Consider the following 16,532-nt stretch of genomic DNA (forward strand, 5'->3'; position numbering starts at 1 on the left):
CCTGCATGACTAACAATTTCAAATGAAGTTGACAGCATTTGTTCAAACAGAAAAGACACATTTGTCAAAGCATGCAAAACTCAAAGTATGAAAAGTAGTGCAAAATGTCAGTAAATCCTATGTATTAGCAGACCCAGAAAGAGGAAGCAGAGGTAGAGTCTGAATCTGGGGCACTCAACACACCCAGGCAGCATGAAGTGATAATCCTCCTGTTGACCTCCAAATAGGCAAGAAACAGCTGCCTGACAGCCAAGGGCAGTCTGCATCTTCCCACAAAGGCAACAAGCTCTGTTCGTGCCCTCAGACAAGATGAAGAGAAACCAACAAAATGAGTGAAAACCCAACTAGCTGGACTTAGCACCTCTGCCCCCACCCACACCCCCAATTCTCCTGTAGTTGTCTGATGAAAATCAAAGCCTTCATTTAAAGAACTCATTTATCTTCTCTAAAAAGATCTGTCACTTGAAAAAGAAAACATGCTCATCTTCACTTTATTTAATCTGTCATATATTTGTTATGCTTTTAAATATTTTGTACATGAAGAAGACAGGCAGATCTAGTGGATAACACATGTGCTTTCAGCTTCAAATGCTAATCTCTTTCAGATCAGCGCAGATTATAATTTACCATCCAGATTCTGCAAGGGGAGGTTATACTCTGGCCTCAGTTCAATTCTTAACAAACCAGCATATATATATATATATATATATATATATATATATATATATATATATATATATATATATATATATATATATATATATATACACACACACCACAAAATCCTCAAATTTATCCATATAATGAATTCAGGCCAGATCTCCATCTAATGCATGAAATTACGCTCATAACAAGAGAATAAGAAGATTCTTTTAGTAAGGAATAAATATTCAAGTGCATTCTCAGAGATTTGCATCTAAATATGCAAACCTTGGTGCAACTTTTGGTTCTGTCTGGAGTAATTTGCTCTTTCCAGCCACATTTCTACTGACCTGACCCAAGATATCTACCCCATGCACCCAAGTTTCCCCCAGTTTCCTCACAGACTAGTATTGTTCCAGACCTTTCCACCTCACTGCACCCTTCAGATCGTTAGTCTCCTTTCCCTGCCCTGTGTGTCATGAGAAATTAGCAATATCTGTCCTTCTTCCACATCCTTCCTGTCATTATCCCTCCCAATGAACTTGCTACACTTCCCTACTCTTAACCCTGCAAGCCCTTGCAGGAGCTGTTCCTTCTTTGACTGGCAAGACACACCTTCTCACAGAAAGCTCAGTGGCGGTGGCCACCACCACCTGGTGATGCTGAGCTACTGGGTAAGGCAGCAAATAAGTAAATCCAGTTCTCAAGGACCTTTCCTTGTTCACAAGGCCAAAGTACAACCTTGCTTCAGCTTATTTTCACATTCTTCCGGAAGTTCACCCACAACCTGCAGGTGTAAACACTGCACCTGGCCAAGCTGAAGCATTTGAGTTCAATTGTTGAGGCCTGGTATTAGCATCCATCTGGTCATAGTGGTGTTTCACAGATCCTGGCCATTCAACAACTTAGAGCACCACAAAGTGAGCTCATTTGAGGGAGGAGGCAGAAAAACCCCACTTCCTCAGAAATGTTATCTCAAACAATCACTACCTGTAAATTAACTTTTAAGAAGAAACTATAATCAAATTGGCCATGAAGAAAACCACAACTTCCCTAACAGTTAATGCTTTCCCATCCTATCATCACTGCATGACAGTCTTCCAGCCTATGCACACCATCCTAAAAGTTCCCAAAATCAGCCTCATAACTGCACTCAGCTCCACACCAAGAAGGCAAGTTATCCCCTGTTGTCATGAAACAAGAGATAATTTCATTCTACACAGTTTCCTTTCCACTTTGACAAATCCCTATGCCACCTAGAAAACTAATTGCCCCCTGTAATTCAGGATATTCAAGCATGCCATACACACACTGAACAGCTGTGTAGTTAAAAATACCTGGAGCTGAGATGCATGAAGACTTTTTAGGATGGAAATCATTTAAAAGCCACAGCTGCAAGAGGGCAAGAAAACACCCAACAAGTTTAGTATTTAACATGGAAACAAGTCACAACTGACTCTTCTTAGTTGTTCAGTACCAAGCAGACGATCTTAATGACACAAGAACCAGGGAAGAGCCATGTTGGATGCTTTCTTCCCATATGGCACTTGAGTGCTAATTAAATATATCAACATAGTAATCACTGAAACACCACTTACAGTAAAATTACTACTTATACAGGACTCAAACCCAAAATGGATTTTGAACTAAACTATAAACAACATAAAGTAGACAAGTGAAAGGCATTCATAAAAATTCTCCCTGGTAGCAGACCCTGAAAACAACTGGATTATTCCCATCAGTTTTAAAAGGTAGATGCTGAAACTTGTCTGCACTAAATAAAAAATTACTAATTTGCTTTTTCAGGCAGATTAACAGAAAAATTGTCAAATTTAATATATACAGTGTAAAGAAGTGTTTATAGCAATGGACAGACTTTCCCTTAGGTTTAACAATCTGAAAAGAACACAGATCCATCAGATAACTCCATTTTGTAAAGAATTATTTTCACTTTAAAAGAAATTGAAATATCTAAATTCTCTTTGATTTTATGGAAGCTACACTAAGGAATCCTTGGAAGCTTCAAAAAAATGTTAGAAAGCATAAAGAAGCAAAACCTAACATCTCCGTAACATTTGCATAGTTTAGGTAAGAAAATATCTGCAGCTCAGCAGATTTCAAAGTAGAATAGCACACTTAGCTCCTTTGCAGGCTTCTTCATTGTAAGTAACTAATAAATAGGTGCATACTCAATATTACATTTAGAAAATCTGCAAAGAAAACAGAAAAAAGCTTGAACAACATGAACAAGAATTTTGATTAAAATTAGGACACAAACACAGAATAAATATAAAAGGTTAAATAAAAGGTTTGAGAAGCAATATCTCGCAGCAGAAAATTGGCATAGAGTTTGTCACATGGCACCTGATGAGACAGAGCTCCCACAGAAGAGGCTCGTCTTCAGTAAGATTATGACTAACCCAAAGATACAACAGTGCTACAACCCTGCAGAGCACTTACTTCACCCTTCCTGTTTCAGACACTTGCTGCTGGCAAATGGGGAGCCCAGCCAAGAAACCAAACAAGCTGAAAGCCAACCTGATTCCATAGTTACCTTTCAGCTGGGTACATTCCCTGCCCTGTCCCTTTGCATGGTCAAAAATAGGCAGTGCTAGCAATGGGGAGTCCACAGTAGAGCTTCAAACAAAGCAGGCTAATCCAGGCTGAAGTACCCACACACTGTAGCCCAAGGATGTAGTTTTTCATTATAGCTGAGATGACTGGGCTGTGAACCCACTTTCCCAGCTCTCATTACTTCCTGTCTTCTGCAAGGGTAGGCTTGGAGGGTTCTTGTGGTTTTGGTTTCTTAATCAGTTCATCTTACTAAAGCAGGTAACTATGGCTACAGAGAACTGTTAGTGTGCTGCAGCAAGAGGGAGACAGAACATACAGCGCAAGGGTACAGACCAAAGGAAATGCTGAAGTGAATGAGAACAGCAAACAAACAAAAACAGCTGTATGTCTTTGGCTTCTTTAGTATGAAAAAGCATACTAAAAAAAGGTAATAATTTAAAAGGTCATCCAGTTAAAAAAAAAAAAAATCATCTTGTTACAAATACAACTGATGTGTGTGCTAGCCATTTCAACATAGTTTCAGTAGTAATTAGCCTGCCGTACAATCACAGTAAAAACAAGTCAATACAGAAAACTCACCTTCACAAAATTGTCAGGGAACATGCCCCTTTTGCCATTTAGCTCCCCTTCTAACCATCCTTCTTCTTCCAGCTTTTTCACATTCTTGATGATTTCCCCAACTCGGATTGTTAACTCATCATTATGCACGGCATCATAGTCATATTCCACAATATAGTCCACTGAAAAAAAAAGAAAAAAAAATCCACAATGAATGCAACTCAGACATGGAAATGCAACCTGAATGTCATGCATGTACAGAAAGGCAGACCTAGCAACAAATGCTAAGAACAAGTGCTTCCATTGCTGCACCACTCATTTGGGAATTGTAGTGTTTCAAGCAATTTTGGACAGGGGAAGAAAACTGGACAGTCACCTGTTCAAATAAAGTAAATTTAGGAATATGACAGAGGGTCATATGTTGATGGCGGTGGGTAGGATTTTGGACATGTGTGGTGGAAGGGATTGCTGGCAGTGTTTTTTTTTCCCCTGCCGCCTAAGTCCCAGACTAAAATTTACCAATTATGAATCACTGCCCACAGGGCAATCATTTGTTACTCAATGCATATCTGGGGCCAAGGAAGGAGAAAGGTTCAAACTGTGCACATACGGTACATACATGCAATGTTTTTTTAATTCTCATACTTGCAACTGCTACTATATGTGCAAAAATCTGACTGCTGCACACAGAATAGTTTTGCCTGACTGAACCAAGAAATGTAACATAGCCCGAAGGTGTCCGATTGACAGTATCATACAACTTAAATTGCACAGACATATAAAAGGCACCATCTTTCAGATTTATCTGGTTTTGAATGAAGAAAGAATAAGCAAGAAAATTTGGATTTTGATATAAGAAAGTTTACCCAGAGGAACATAGCAACATATTTACATACTTGTCCATCTGTTGCACAAAATCCATGAAAGTTGCTTACTGACAGCTCAAGTCTTGTTTGGCAATAAAGGCTCGCTTGTTCATCAAGAAATTCTGTTTATGCCAGAAATTTCCACAGACCTGTAGCAATCAAATTATCTTCCCTCACTCAAATCTAGTTAGGACAGCCAGGCACTACCAAGCGTAGCACTGTGCTCACTGAAACCTCCCTCTGCTCCACACATCACAACAAGCATGCAAAGATGAGAGCGCAACATGGTTAAAAGACAGAAATCCTGAATGGTAGTAAAAGCTTTTTCCCAGATTACTCTTTATTCTATCAGTGCATAATAATATCCAACAATTCATTCACAAATTAAGGAATCAAATAGAAGAAAGTATTATTTCCTGGTACTGAACTTACAGCTTCATTAAATCCATGTATAATTCTGATCTGTGAACAGTTTTGATCAAAAGTGTTGCTGCATGAATATTGTGATATATCCTTTATCCCCCTGTCCCTGTTGCCTACAGATGAAGTCAGAAAACCTTCAGTAAAAAAAACAGAACTACATCATGGTGCCATGAATACAAGAGAAGCCAGAATGATTTGTTTGGCAAACTATTTTCTGAATACATTCATTGACAAAGGAGCTCAAAGGAGCCAGTTGAATATAAACATGAAGACTTAGTTTTGATTTTTTCCTTTAAGAAAGAAGATTTTTCTTCATCATGAACAGAAATCATCACCAGATATCTGCTCATGATACGCTATGGAACTCCCCAACACACGCTTTTTGTACTGTATATATCTGCTTTTTGTAGTGCATATATTTATTCTTGCCAAATGTATTCTCTGAGCTTACTTCAAAGCATGATTTCCCCATTACTGCCTGCAGCAAGCATAGTAGTTTTGTCTTGCTTCTGCACTGTCTTTGGAGTTGCTGACATGAAATATCACCTAGATAGAAAATTCTGGCAGCCACAGATCATAAAGACAACAGCCATTCATCACTTACAGTCTGGAAACAAAAATGTCATCTTCTAACCAACTTAACCCAAGCATTTTAGAAACCTACAAATGCACGAATAAGCAAGAAATCGACATGTTACGTATTTCTCTGCTTTTAAGCATATTTCAGTATCACACTACAGGACAGTTTTACAAATTTAAACATGGAAAAAGGCTCAGAACACATTGTCAGTCATGGTAAATGCTTACAGCACTGCAGACTATGACTCAAACTGCCGAACACCTGGTTCTTTTTCCACAGAAGCAGTAGGTAACCATACCCACACTATGTCAACATGAACTAATTGTTCTGAAAGTTCCTTTATTTTCTCAGGGGAGCATTTCTATATTTGTGCTTGAAATGCACAGCACATTCATTTTGGTCACGTCACCTTTGCTGACTGTAAAACATTGATTTGATCATGCCAACAGCAAAAGGAGGATCTCAAGAACCTCCCAGTCATCATCTATGTGTCTTTGCATTCCAAAGACAAGTAGCAGTAAATTAATATCAGCTTTTTATGTTTGAAATTTAGATTCTGGATTTCCTCTTATCAGTGCTACTTAATACTGCCCTCACTCTCATGGACACACATACAAAACAGATCTAAACTTTGTTGTCTCACCTGTAAATTGGAGGGGTCATGGGGAATGTTAAGATTGTTTCATCCCATACTTTTCTACAAATTGGTAATAGAAACAGCAAGAAACTACACATCTCACTACTATGTGGTCCTCAAGAGGAACACAAGTTTTAGCAAGTAGCACTGAATTAACTGTCCAGGTAATTTGGACTGCAGTGTGATGGGCAAAAAACCATTCTAGTACCAAAACAGGCCAGTTTAAATAAGCCTCTGAAAGGTCTTCAGGCATAATATTTACCCAAGTGAAGACATTGCCCAGTGGTGACAGAAAGTGTTTCTAAGGAATTACACTCCTTATAATAAGAATAATTAGGAATCATGGCAGTCCACAGTTTATACTTCTGAATGCTTGAAGTAGTTCTGAATGCTCCTGAATTATACCTCTGAACGCTTCAAGTTCTTGCTTAAAAATTTTACTCAAGAACAGATGTGACACTAAAATCATTCAGCAGTGAGTTGGACTGCAGTAATATAAGCTGGTCAAAACATTTAAAAATCAGAAAGTCTTAACTGGTTGAAGGCGCAGCAGAAAACCTCGGCAACACAAATTACCAAACACACCTATCTTACCTCCACTCTGCTTTTTACACAGCTTTCTCAATTTCAAACTGAATTCAGATCCATTATATGTAGCTTAAAAGTCTATAATGACCAAGTACTGACGAGAAAATACTCTTCTCAAGCTTGAGTATGAACACTGAGAGGTTAACCACGCTTTGCTTGCACAGCCAGCAGGATTAAAACTCACCTAAGACAACATTCTCCCAGTATTTCACAGGCAGCATGGGCCATCCCAAACCACTTCCTTTGTCCTTTTTGTCTTTATCCTAGATCTCTAGCAAATGACAATCTTGTTTTGGCAAGAATTCAAATATAAATATAAGACAGCACCTGGCACATGCTTCCAATCAAAGGAAGAGGGAAGGAAACAAAACCAACCAACCAAAACACACACAAACCAAACCAGAGTCAGGTCAATTAGGATATTGTAGAAAATAGATTGTAACAGATGAAGACCTGACAGAGCATATTTAGAAACACAGGACCACTACATTTAGCACCCTGGTAGCAGTCATATAGTGCCCTTGTAGCAGTCAAGGTGCTGGAAGCTCTGTTGGATGAGACAGAGAGAGCTGGACCAGTGCCATTCAAGAGTACCAGGGTGGTGATGGTGAGAATCAGCAAAAATATATGAAGAGAAAATCATGCCTGACCAACCTGACAGACTTCCACAATGAAATCACTACTTCACTAGATGATGAGAAAGCAGGGGATGCTGTTTCCCATAACATTCTCATATACAAACTGATGGAGTACAGGCCAGATAAGTGTAAAGTGAAATGTACTGAAAACTGTCCAAAATGCCAGGCTCAGAGGGTTGTGATCAATGGCACCCAGTCCAGAGTCACCAGAGCTGTGCCCCAGGAGTCAGTGCTGAGTTGTTCAATATCTTTATCAATGACCTGGATGAGGGGACTGGATATATGCTCAGCAAGTCTGCAGATAATTAAAAAAATACTTGTAAAGTGGCTGACAGAGCAGATGGGTGTGCTGCTATTCAGGACCTCAAAAGGCTGAGCAAATGGGCCAAGAGGAACCTCATGAAGTTCAAAGCAAAATGCCAAGTCCTGCCCTTGGGGAGGAACAACCCCATGCACCAGTACTGGCTGTGGATTGCTTGGTTGGAAAGCAGCTTGGCAGAGAAGCACCTGATGGACATGAGCCAGCAATGCACCCTTGCAGGAAAAAGCAGCCAACAGCATCTTGGGCTACATTAGGAGTACAACCATCACTATCAGGTCAATGGAGGGGATCCTCCCCCTCTGCTCAGCTATGGTGAGACCCACCTGGAGTGCTGGTTCATGTTCTGGGCTCCCTAGGAAAAGGCAGACAAACATACTGAAGTGAGCCCAACAATGGGTGACAAAAATGACTAACAGACTAGAGTATCTTTATGAAAGGAAAGGCTGAAAGGGCTGGGAGAAGGATCAAAGTGGTCTTACTGATAAAGGAGTGGAGAAGACTGAGCACTGCACAACAAAAGCATGAGAAGCAGAAGGCACTAGCTAAACAGAACAAACTTCACTTAAGTGTGTATATATATATATATATATATATACACACACACACACATACATAAATAAATACACACACTGAGAGTGTGATCAAACAATGGAACAGTCTGTGCTGAGAGGCTGCATAGTCTTAGAGATGCTCAAAACCCAACTGGACAAGGTCCTGAGCAGCCTGCTGTAGCTGACTGCTCCTAGAGGAGAGTTGGACAAGATCATCTCAGACACCTTCCAGCCTTAGCGATTATGTTACTGATTTGAGCCAAAGATATACCTTTAGGTGGCAACTTTCTGCCATCCAGCCATCAGAGCTTTGCAACATAACCAGAAAACATCCCAGACCATGTTTTTTGAAGGTTTTGACCCATTTTCAGGGGCAGGGGATTGATATTAAATCAACAGTGTTAAGTAAAAAGGTACTGATGGGACATCTTTCAGAGAAATGTGGTTATAGCAGGCTTTATGGGAGCAGCCTGTTCAGCTCAAGGTTTTGAATAAGATGACAACTTGACTAATGAAACAATAAAGCAGAACAAACACATCAAAGCCAGTCAGCCCAGTCAACAACTACAGACTACGCTGTTCCCCATGGCAAAGATAAAAAGCATCTTAACAGAACAGAACTGCCTCCTTGGCAGAACAGCTCCCACTGTTAGCCAACACAGCAACGCTGCCTGCACAAGGCATTCAGTCACTGCTGGCACAGGTGGACTCTGCTTCTCCAAAACTGACATAACCGGCTTTTCTGCCAGCCACATCCCCATGCCAAAGCAGAGGGCAAGCCTCCTGATAAGCATGGCTGCATAATACCCACCTTCACTGATTTTAAACAGAGGAAGTCTTCAGCTACTCAGACTGTTTCTGAAGGTGGCTGTTATAGGTAACTAAGGCTCTCTGGAGCCCTCCAAAATCTATAAATAAATGAAGGAAAAGTGGAAACATACTGAAATTCTAGAACTCCTGTGCCTTTAATAAGAATAACCAATTGTCAGAGACTCATCCAGCAAAGAGCACAATTTCACATTCTTGGTACTTTGTTTAGGATGTTACTATCAGAATCCAGTGACCTTTCTGTGGTTGCCAGAAAAAGATACAAACCAGATACAAAATAAATCCCATGAAAACCCACATTTAAAAGCTTATAAAATGAAAAAAAAAAAAATAAGATTATGGTATAACTGAAATCCTTGCACATAACTCTCAAGCTATTCAAGAAGCCTTGCTGAAACTCGCTGCAGACCTGGAAGGACAGAGTCCAGCATTAAACAGCAAGAGGAGCTTGAGGTGCATGCCATGCTGTATAAAGGTCTCTTCAGGGATGTTTTAAGTCAGTTCATATTCTAAATCATTTATTGGAACATGAACTCTGGAAAGTTGTGTGGCCTCCAAAAGCATCTTGCCAACAGAACTGCAGTTACTGAGAAACTGAGATTTTGCTTTTCCAATTTATCATAACACACAGTTGCTAAATGCCCAAACCAAACTTTATTAGTACTGTTACTTCCACTTATCCGTCACAAAAACCCCAACAGTTTAGACTCCTATAAAACCAATTTACCATTTGTTATTATGTATGAATACATAGAGTTACTAAGGTATTTAATTTTTACTAAGGTGTTTAGGTTTATAGCAGATAGCAAGCTTACAGTGGACACAAAAGACAACAGAAGATACAATCTTGTCCTTGTAACTATCATACTTTTCTTCACAGCTATCTCGAAATCAGATGTTGGTCTGAAGGAGAAAGCTTCTTCCAATTATTTTCCCCCAGAAACATTCCTACAATTTGTGAGATATAAGTGTTCCAGCTGTTTTAATACCACTACCACAGTATACATTTGGCCACTGAAGACAGATCTTAACACTGAAAAAGCAGTTCAGGTGTTTAAATGCTGAACAATGGAAACACCTCCAGAAGTGTTAAACATAAGTAGTGGTTATAAGAATTTTTTTTCCCCACTTCAACACCACATAATTAATCCTGTTACCTGACCTGAGTCACTGGTGACAACCCATATGCTCAAATAAGGAAACCTGGTGGACTCCCATTGCCCTTAGAATTCTATACCCTGCTTCCATGGTCCTTGCAAAGCTCTCCTGGTAAGACATGCGCAAGGTGAGCACCAGGGTTTGGCAATAAAAGACAAATCCCTTCCGGCCAAGAGCCTCCACTGCTCTGAAGCCAAGCTCTTTTGCTCTGCATCTGCTCCTGAGATTCACTGTCTTGTTTACACAACAACCCACGATGGCCACAATAACCAGTTCTCCAAAAATCAAAATATGCTTTTGGGGTACAGATGTGGGTTTGGTCTTCCTCACACTGAGTAGAGAAGTGCCTCACATCTACCAGTATTAGGGAAACCACAGTGACCACTAGTATTGTCCAAGATGTTTCTTGCCTTCCTTTCATGCCCCAGTAGCCATCAGCATAAGCAGCAGCCTACAGACTGAACCCTGAACAGATGGAAATATACAGTATTTCCTACTTACCCTCTCCTGGTGCCCAAAACAGCTATATCACCAACTCAAAGTGGGAAACCTGTAAAGCTGCACTTCTAAGACAACCCAAGAATGCTGTGATCCCACCCCCTCTTCTGTGTACATTCCCATGCTCCCTTCCCCCTGCTCTGCATTTAAATTAGTACTTATTTATACTCCTGCTGACTCAGTTTAAGAAAACTATTTAGTGCCAACTTTCTGCAGGTTTACCTCCCTAGGATGGCTCACTGCAGGGTCAGAGATGCAGGACTGCATCAAACCCAACTTAGATCAACATCTACATCGTTGCTACAGCCCAGACCAGGAGCAGTCTTCTTAATGAAACTTAAAATCGTTCTCATCTATTGTGCTTCAGTTCATGGTGTGGAGCAGTCTCGCATCAAGAAATCTGGATTTACTTTCACTGAAACTAAATCAAAGATATGTAGCCCAGAAACATTCAATGCACACTGATCTTTAACTGGTGTTAAGTCCATGGGATGAGACTAGAATTACAATGATATAAAAATGCCCAAAACATGCACCACAAATGCTAGGTCCCTAACACCAGCAGTTTCTTCCTATGGATCCACTTAACTCACTCCCCGGCACTTGCTGCTTTGCACCAAGCTGGCGTCTACCATGAAACCACATGCTAACATAATGCATAAACAATGAGGCCACTGGATTCCTGTCAGATCTGATGGCAGGGCTGCAGTTCCAAGATATTAAGAAATTAAACAAGGAAATAGTGTATTTAACTAGCAGATACCATACAGTCTACAGATATTTTACAGTACAGCTCACCACAGCCTTCATTAAGCCAATAGTTTTAAGTCACGCTATATAGAACAGAAGACACTTAACCAAGTTGAGCCATGTGGAATCATCACATTCACGTTCCACGTGGAGGAAGTGCAAAACAGCTGTGTTACAAAGACTACTGAAAGCATTGAGCATCACAAGTAAGATGTTCCACCCTCACAAGTAGCTCAGAAGGAGGTCAGGTGCCTCCTGCTTGGGATCATAAATAGCAGTGACACATAGGACAGCCATTTCTACCTGTCCCTACTCCCACATGAGCCATACCAGTTTTGCCAGCTCCAGCCCTGATAAACAGCTCTCTACCAAGGCAGACACATTATTTCCTGCTCCTAAAGCTTTGATCTGCTATATGCTAGGCAAACAAACTTCTGCCACAAGGAAGGGATGTGGCAGAGGAGGGACTCTGCAGTTTAAGATAATGCCAACCTCATATACCAAATATTGACTTAAGGTCCTGTTTTAAGCAAAGTTCCCTGAGCCAACAGGGTTCTTGCATTAGTTCAAAATGTAACAACATACTGCCAGTGGAACCGAGAGATTTCCATACTATTACATGCACATTTTCTTTAAAGTATACACAAATAGTTCCCAATCTGCTGTAAATTGATTATTCCTGTAGTGTATTATTTCATCTAGTAGTGGATTATTTCAGAGTCAGAGAACCTAAACCTGTAGAATTTATTGGCTCAGGTGCTGGGCAAATGAAACTTGCTTTCAAGCACTAAAGACACCTTCAATACGAACAAACACACACTGTTGGATCCAAGCTGATTCTACATAAAGACAGATCAGCTGTGTCCACCCAAACTCAGGGAGCACCACAAACATCCTGCTGCCACCCAGCAGGGACTTGATTTGGATCCCAATAGGATTTGCTCCATTTGAAGCAACAGCCTTCATAGACTTAACAAAACACCCCATGTCTCAGTTTTTTTAAGTTCAGTGCAGCAGTAGATGAGCAATGGCAATCCATCTCTACAGAGTCAGGCCAGATTCCCAGCAAGCCCCCTTTCCACTTCCCCAGCATAACAGCTGATCAGACAGACCTGTCCCAGCCCGAGCTTGCAGTCACACAGTGCTGTGCTGAGACAGCTTAGCCTTCCAGTCCCTGTTCTCCTTCCTCTCCCAAATTAAAAACCCAGTCTTTTTAGAAGGGAGTTTAAAAACCAACTCTTTCCAAGCAACCAATTTTTCTTGGTTATCAAGAAAATATATCATTCTTCTGGAATACAGTGTATCTTTTCTATCACAATTCACCAATAAAAAGCTGCTGGATATATGTGATAGCTTACATTAGAAACTTAATGAGTACTTTCCAATGTTTACAGTAAACTTATTTTAAACTGTTACAAAGATAACTTTTAGGAAACAATAATAATAAAAAAAAAGTCAAAATAAACACATATGGGGACCCACACACCACCCCCCCAAAAAAAAAAAAAAACAGAAACAAAACCACTTTCAACCATTGTTCAAAATTCACAGCCTTCAATATTTCATTTGGGACTTGCCCAGACTTCAGCCCAGATACCATCATCTTCCCATTTTGATTGAATACTATAAGCTTAAAGGGAAAAGAAAAACTACCATTGCAAGAGGGGAAGAAATAAATAGGAATAAAAAGTAGTTCTGTTATTTCCACTGAAGTATGGGGTCTCAGAATATTTTATACTTTCTAATGATAATGGAGACCTTATTGCATCCTTTCGGCATATAAGGAGGGCTTATAAGAGAGATGGAGAGATACTTTTTACAAGGATATGTGACAGGAGAAGGGGGAATGGATTTAAACTGACAGAAGGAAGATTTAGTTGAAAAGAACTGCTGCGGTTTAAGCCTAGCCGGCAACCCAGACCGTCTTCCCCAGCAAATTCTTTGTGTGCACCACAGAATCTTTATCCCCTTCTACAGTATGCAAAAGTTCTGACTGGGCTGGGCCAGCCCTGTTGGCAGATCCTCTGGTGTTGACCAACCAGGTGGCCTTTGGTAAATGTGTATCCCAACGTTCAAAAGTCCCACCACCCATTGCTCTCAGTGTAGTTTTTAACAGTCCATTTTACCATTTAGCTTGCTTAATTGCAGCACATTATTCACAGTCATGAATAAGCTGGGCTATAGTGTCCATTGTTAAGTCCACCCCTCAATCACAAGCCCATCTGTATGTTGCATCTCTGCCCTGATGACCTGAAGTGTCATGGGCCCACCAAACCAAAAGTAATTCACTTTTATGTTGCCAATCTAAGTCCATCTGAGCCATTTCAATCTTAGCAGCTTTATCCACTTGTTGGCTCCAATACTGCTGCTGCCATAGTTCTCTGCTGTGAGGGTGGTAAGGCACTGGCACAGGTTGCCCAGAGAAGCTGCCCCATTCCTGATAGTGTTCAAGGCCAGGCTGGATGGGGCTTGGAGCAACCTGGTGCAGTGGAAGGTGTCCCTGCCCATATTCTCTTTCAGGATGTTTCACAACAGACATTCTGTGACTTTCACAGATTTCTTGTGATCCACAAGATCTGTCAGATCCCTCATTAAAGTTTCTCATATTTACAATTTTACATCTGCAGCTGACAGGCAAGTCTCCACAATTTGGCCAAACTAAAATTAATTTCAGCCACTGAACACTCCTCTCAAAAAATACATTTTCACTGCTATGCCGCTGACATCCCAATCACAAGTTCTCAGGCAGTACAATCACAAGCCAGCTTCAGCTACTGTCAAAGTCAGTGGTAAGGTAATCTGAGTAAATTTTGCTTTTTTGTTCTTCATTTTCCTTTCTACCCTGCAGTGGCTGCTATTTTTCCTTACTCTTTTTGCAACTTACTTTATTCTGCATCACCCCTTCCTAGCACAAACATTCTCTGCTTAGAACAATAATCCCTCTACACCAATAGCTTGCCTTTAAAAAAAAAAAAAAAAAGGAAAATAAAACCAAAAATAGCAATCTACCCACAAGACTGTCTAAAGGCAGGAGCCTTGCTTCTGTCAGCACAGAACTGGTCCATCTGAAAGCTGCCCTGGATCCACCTGTCATTTTTAGACTGGGCAAGTCAATGGTGCATTCTCCAAGAAATGACTCACGACAAATTCTTAATGAAATATTATGTCTAATTTTACAGCCCAGTAAGACAGGCTGAAATAATTAGGACAATGAACAATTGAAAACTGTGAAGTTTTTCTCCCAAAGTGTTTCAAGGATTGAGAAACTATTGCATTCTAACAGTAATCATCTCAAACACCAGATTCTCGAGCTGGCTCCAGCACAATTAGTAAGATACTTTGTGAAGGAAATAAAACAGTGTAGCAGAAATCCTGCCCGGCAGTCTGCCCTGAGGCATTAGAGATGTCAGACAACCATGCCTCATTTTCCTGCTTCAGGCTCCCGTAATTGTTTAGACTGCGTTCAAGTGGTTACCACTGTGTATAATAGAACACACTTTAAAAATTAAGCATTTGTCAATTTTCCCTTTCCTAAAGCAAATCATCTCCTCTTAATTTTACAACATACCCTCATAATTTTACAACTGTATCCTGTAGAAAAGTCATCATTACTAGCCAGCTGGGAAACAAAACATTTTAGTAATACATTCCCCACTGCAGGTATATTAAACCAACTCTACAAGCACCATCTGATCAAGCTTTCACCAACATTATCAGAAATACTTGTCTCAAACTTAGTTGCAGCTTACAAAAGGTTAGAATTGTGGATTTTATTTATCCCTTGCTTTTAGGAGCAGGAATTGCCAGACTCCTCCCTTCACAGTAAAAGGCAACATGAAATAGGAAGAAATAGAGTAACATCTCTACCACACACAGGTATTTAGTACTACCTTGTAAGGAAAGAAGAGGACAAAATGTTTTTTACCTGGGAAGTTATGCTAGGAAGTAGCACAAAACATCACTCTCTGATTATCTCCTTCAGTCTCACTAGAGCTCACTGCAAGAAATTAGCCTGGAAACGAGAGGTAAGACCTGCAGGAAAGGTAGCAGAAGTCTTCACAAAAGTGAAACTGCTATCAATTTAATATGCAGAGAAAGCCAGGAATCTTAGAGGGCACAGGGGGACATATTTTAAATAAAGCAAACTATATTTTCTGAAATCATGACTCAGACACCGCTCCATATATAGATTTACACCTCTTCCTCTCTTCCTTCAAGTCAATTTTATAACATTTGGCAAAACATTAAAGGTGAGTCATGAAACAGAAAGTTACAAAAGCTGCTAAACCAAAGCCATGCCAAAAAGCTCTGAAAAACAAAAAGACCATAGCTCATTCAGATTTAGTTCAAATCCAAAGCATCAAATAAGCAATAAAAGTACCACAGGGTCAACACCTATTCACAGGTTTTTCCCTTAAAATCTCTAATAGACAATTAGCTTGAAGATGTTTGAAGCTGAAGACTCTGTCTTATCTTAGTTAAAATTCTTTCTACAGTCACACCCTAAAAGAACCCAACCAACCAGACAACCAAACAACTGCATTTGAATCGTATAAAAGTTTGCCTCCTTGGATATCAGGACCTCATGATACTACAAAAGCTTCAACTCCTCCTGCAGATTTTTTTCAGGACTCTTCTAGCCAAAAATGACAGCATAGTCATAGCTCCAGGTTACGAATTCACAAGAAACAAAAACAAGAAAGTCTCTGAAAGCTTTGGGTTTAAACCAAAAGAAAACTCCTCTCACACTCATTAAAAAAAAAAGAAAAAAAAAAAGGGGGGGGGGAGGGGGAAGAGGAGGAAGCAGGTTTGATAGACAGCTTACAATTTGGCACATATCTAATTCGGAATGACAATTAGTATTTCTGCAAACATGGCAAGAATCTGGCTTTGAAATACATTTATGGAAACTTAAAAGC

General features: G+C 40.1%; 1 protein-coding gene across 1 annotated transcript in view; it reads right to left on the reverse strand.

The window, feature by feature from the left end:
- The window catches only part of CD2AP (CD2 associated protein), an 87,759-nt gene that overhangs the window by 59,948 nt on the left and 11,279 nt on the right, over positions 1 to 16,532 (reverse strand). Inside the window, exon 2 of the mRNA XM_065681778.1 lies at positions 3,796 to 3,956. Within this exon, the coding sequence (XP_065537850.1) occupies positions 3,796 to 3,956 (161 nt within the window). The remainder of the gene's footprint in view (positions 1 to 3,795; positions 3,957 to 16,532) is intronic.

This window comes from Lathamus discolor, chromosome 5 (genome assembly GCF_037157495.1).
Source record: "Lathamus discolor isolate bLatDis1 chromosome 5, bLatDis1.hap1, whole genome shotgun sequence".
In the NCBI taxonomy this organism is placed as follows: Eukaryota; Metazoa; Chordata; class Aves; order Psittaciformes; family Psittacidae; genus Lathamus; species Lathamus discolor.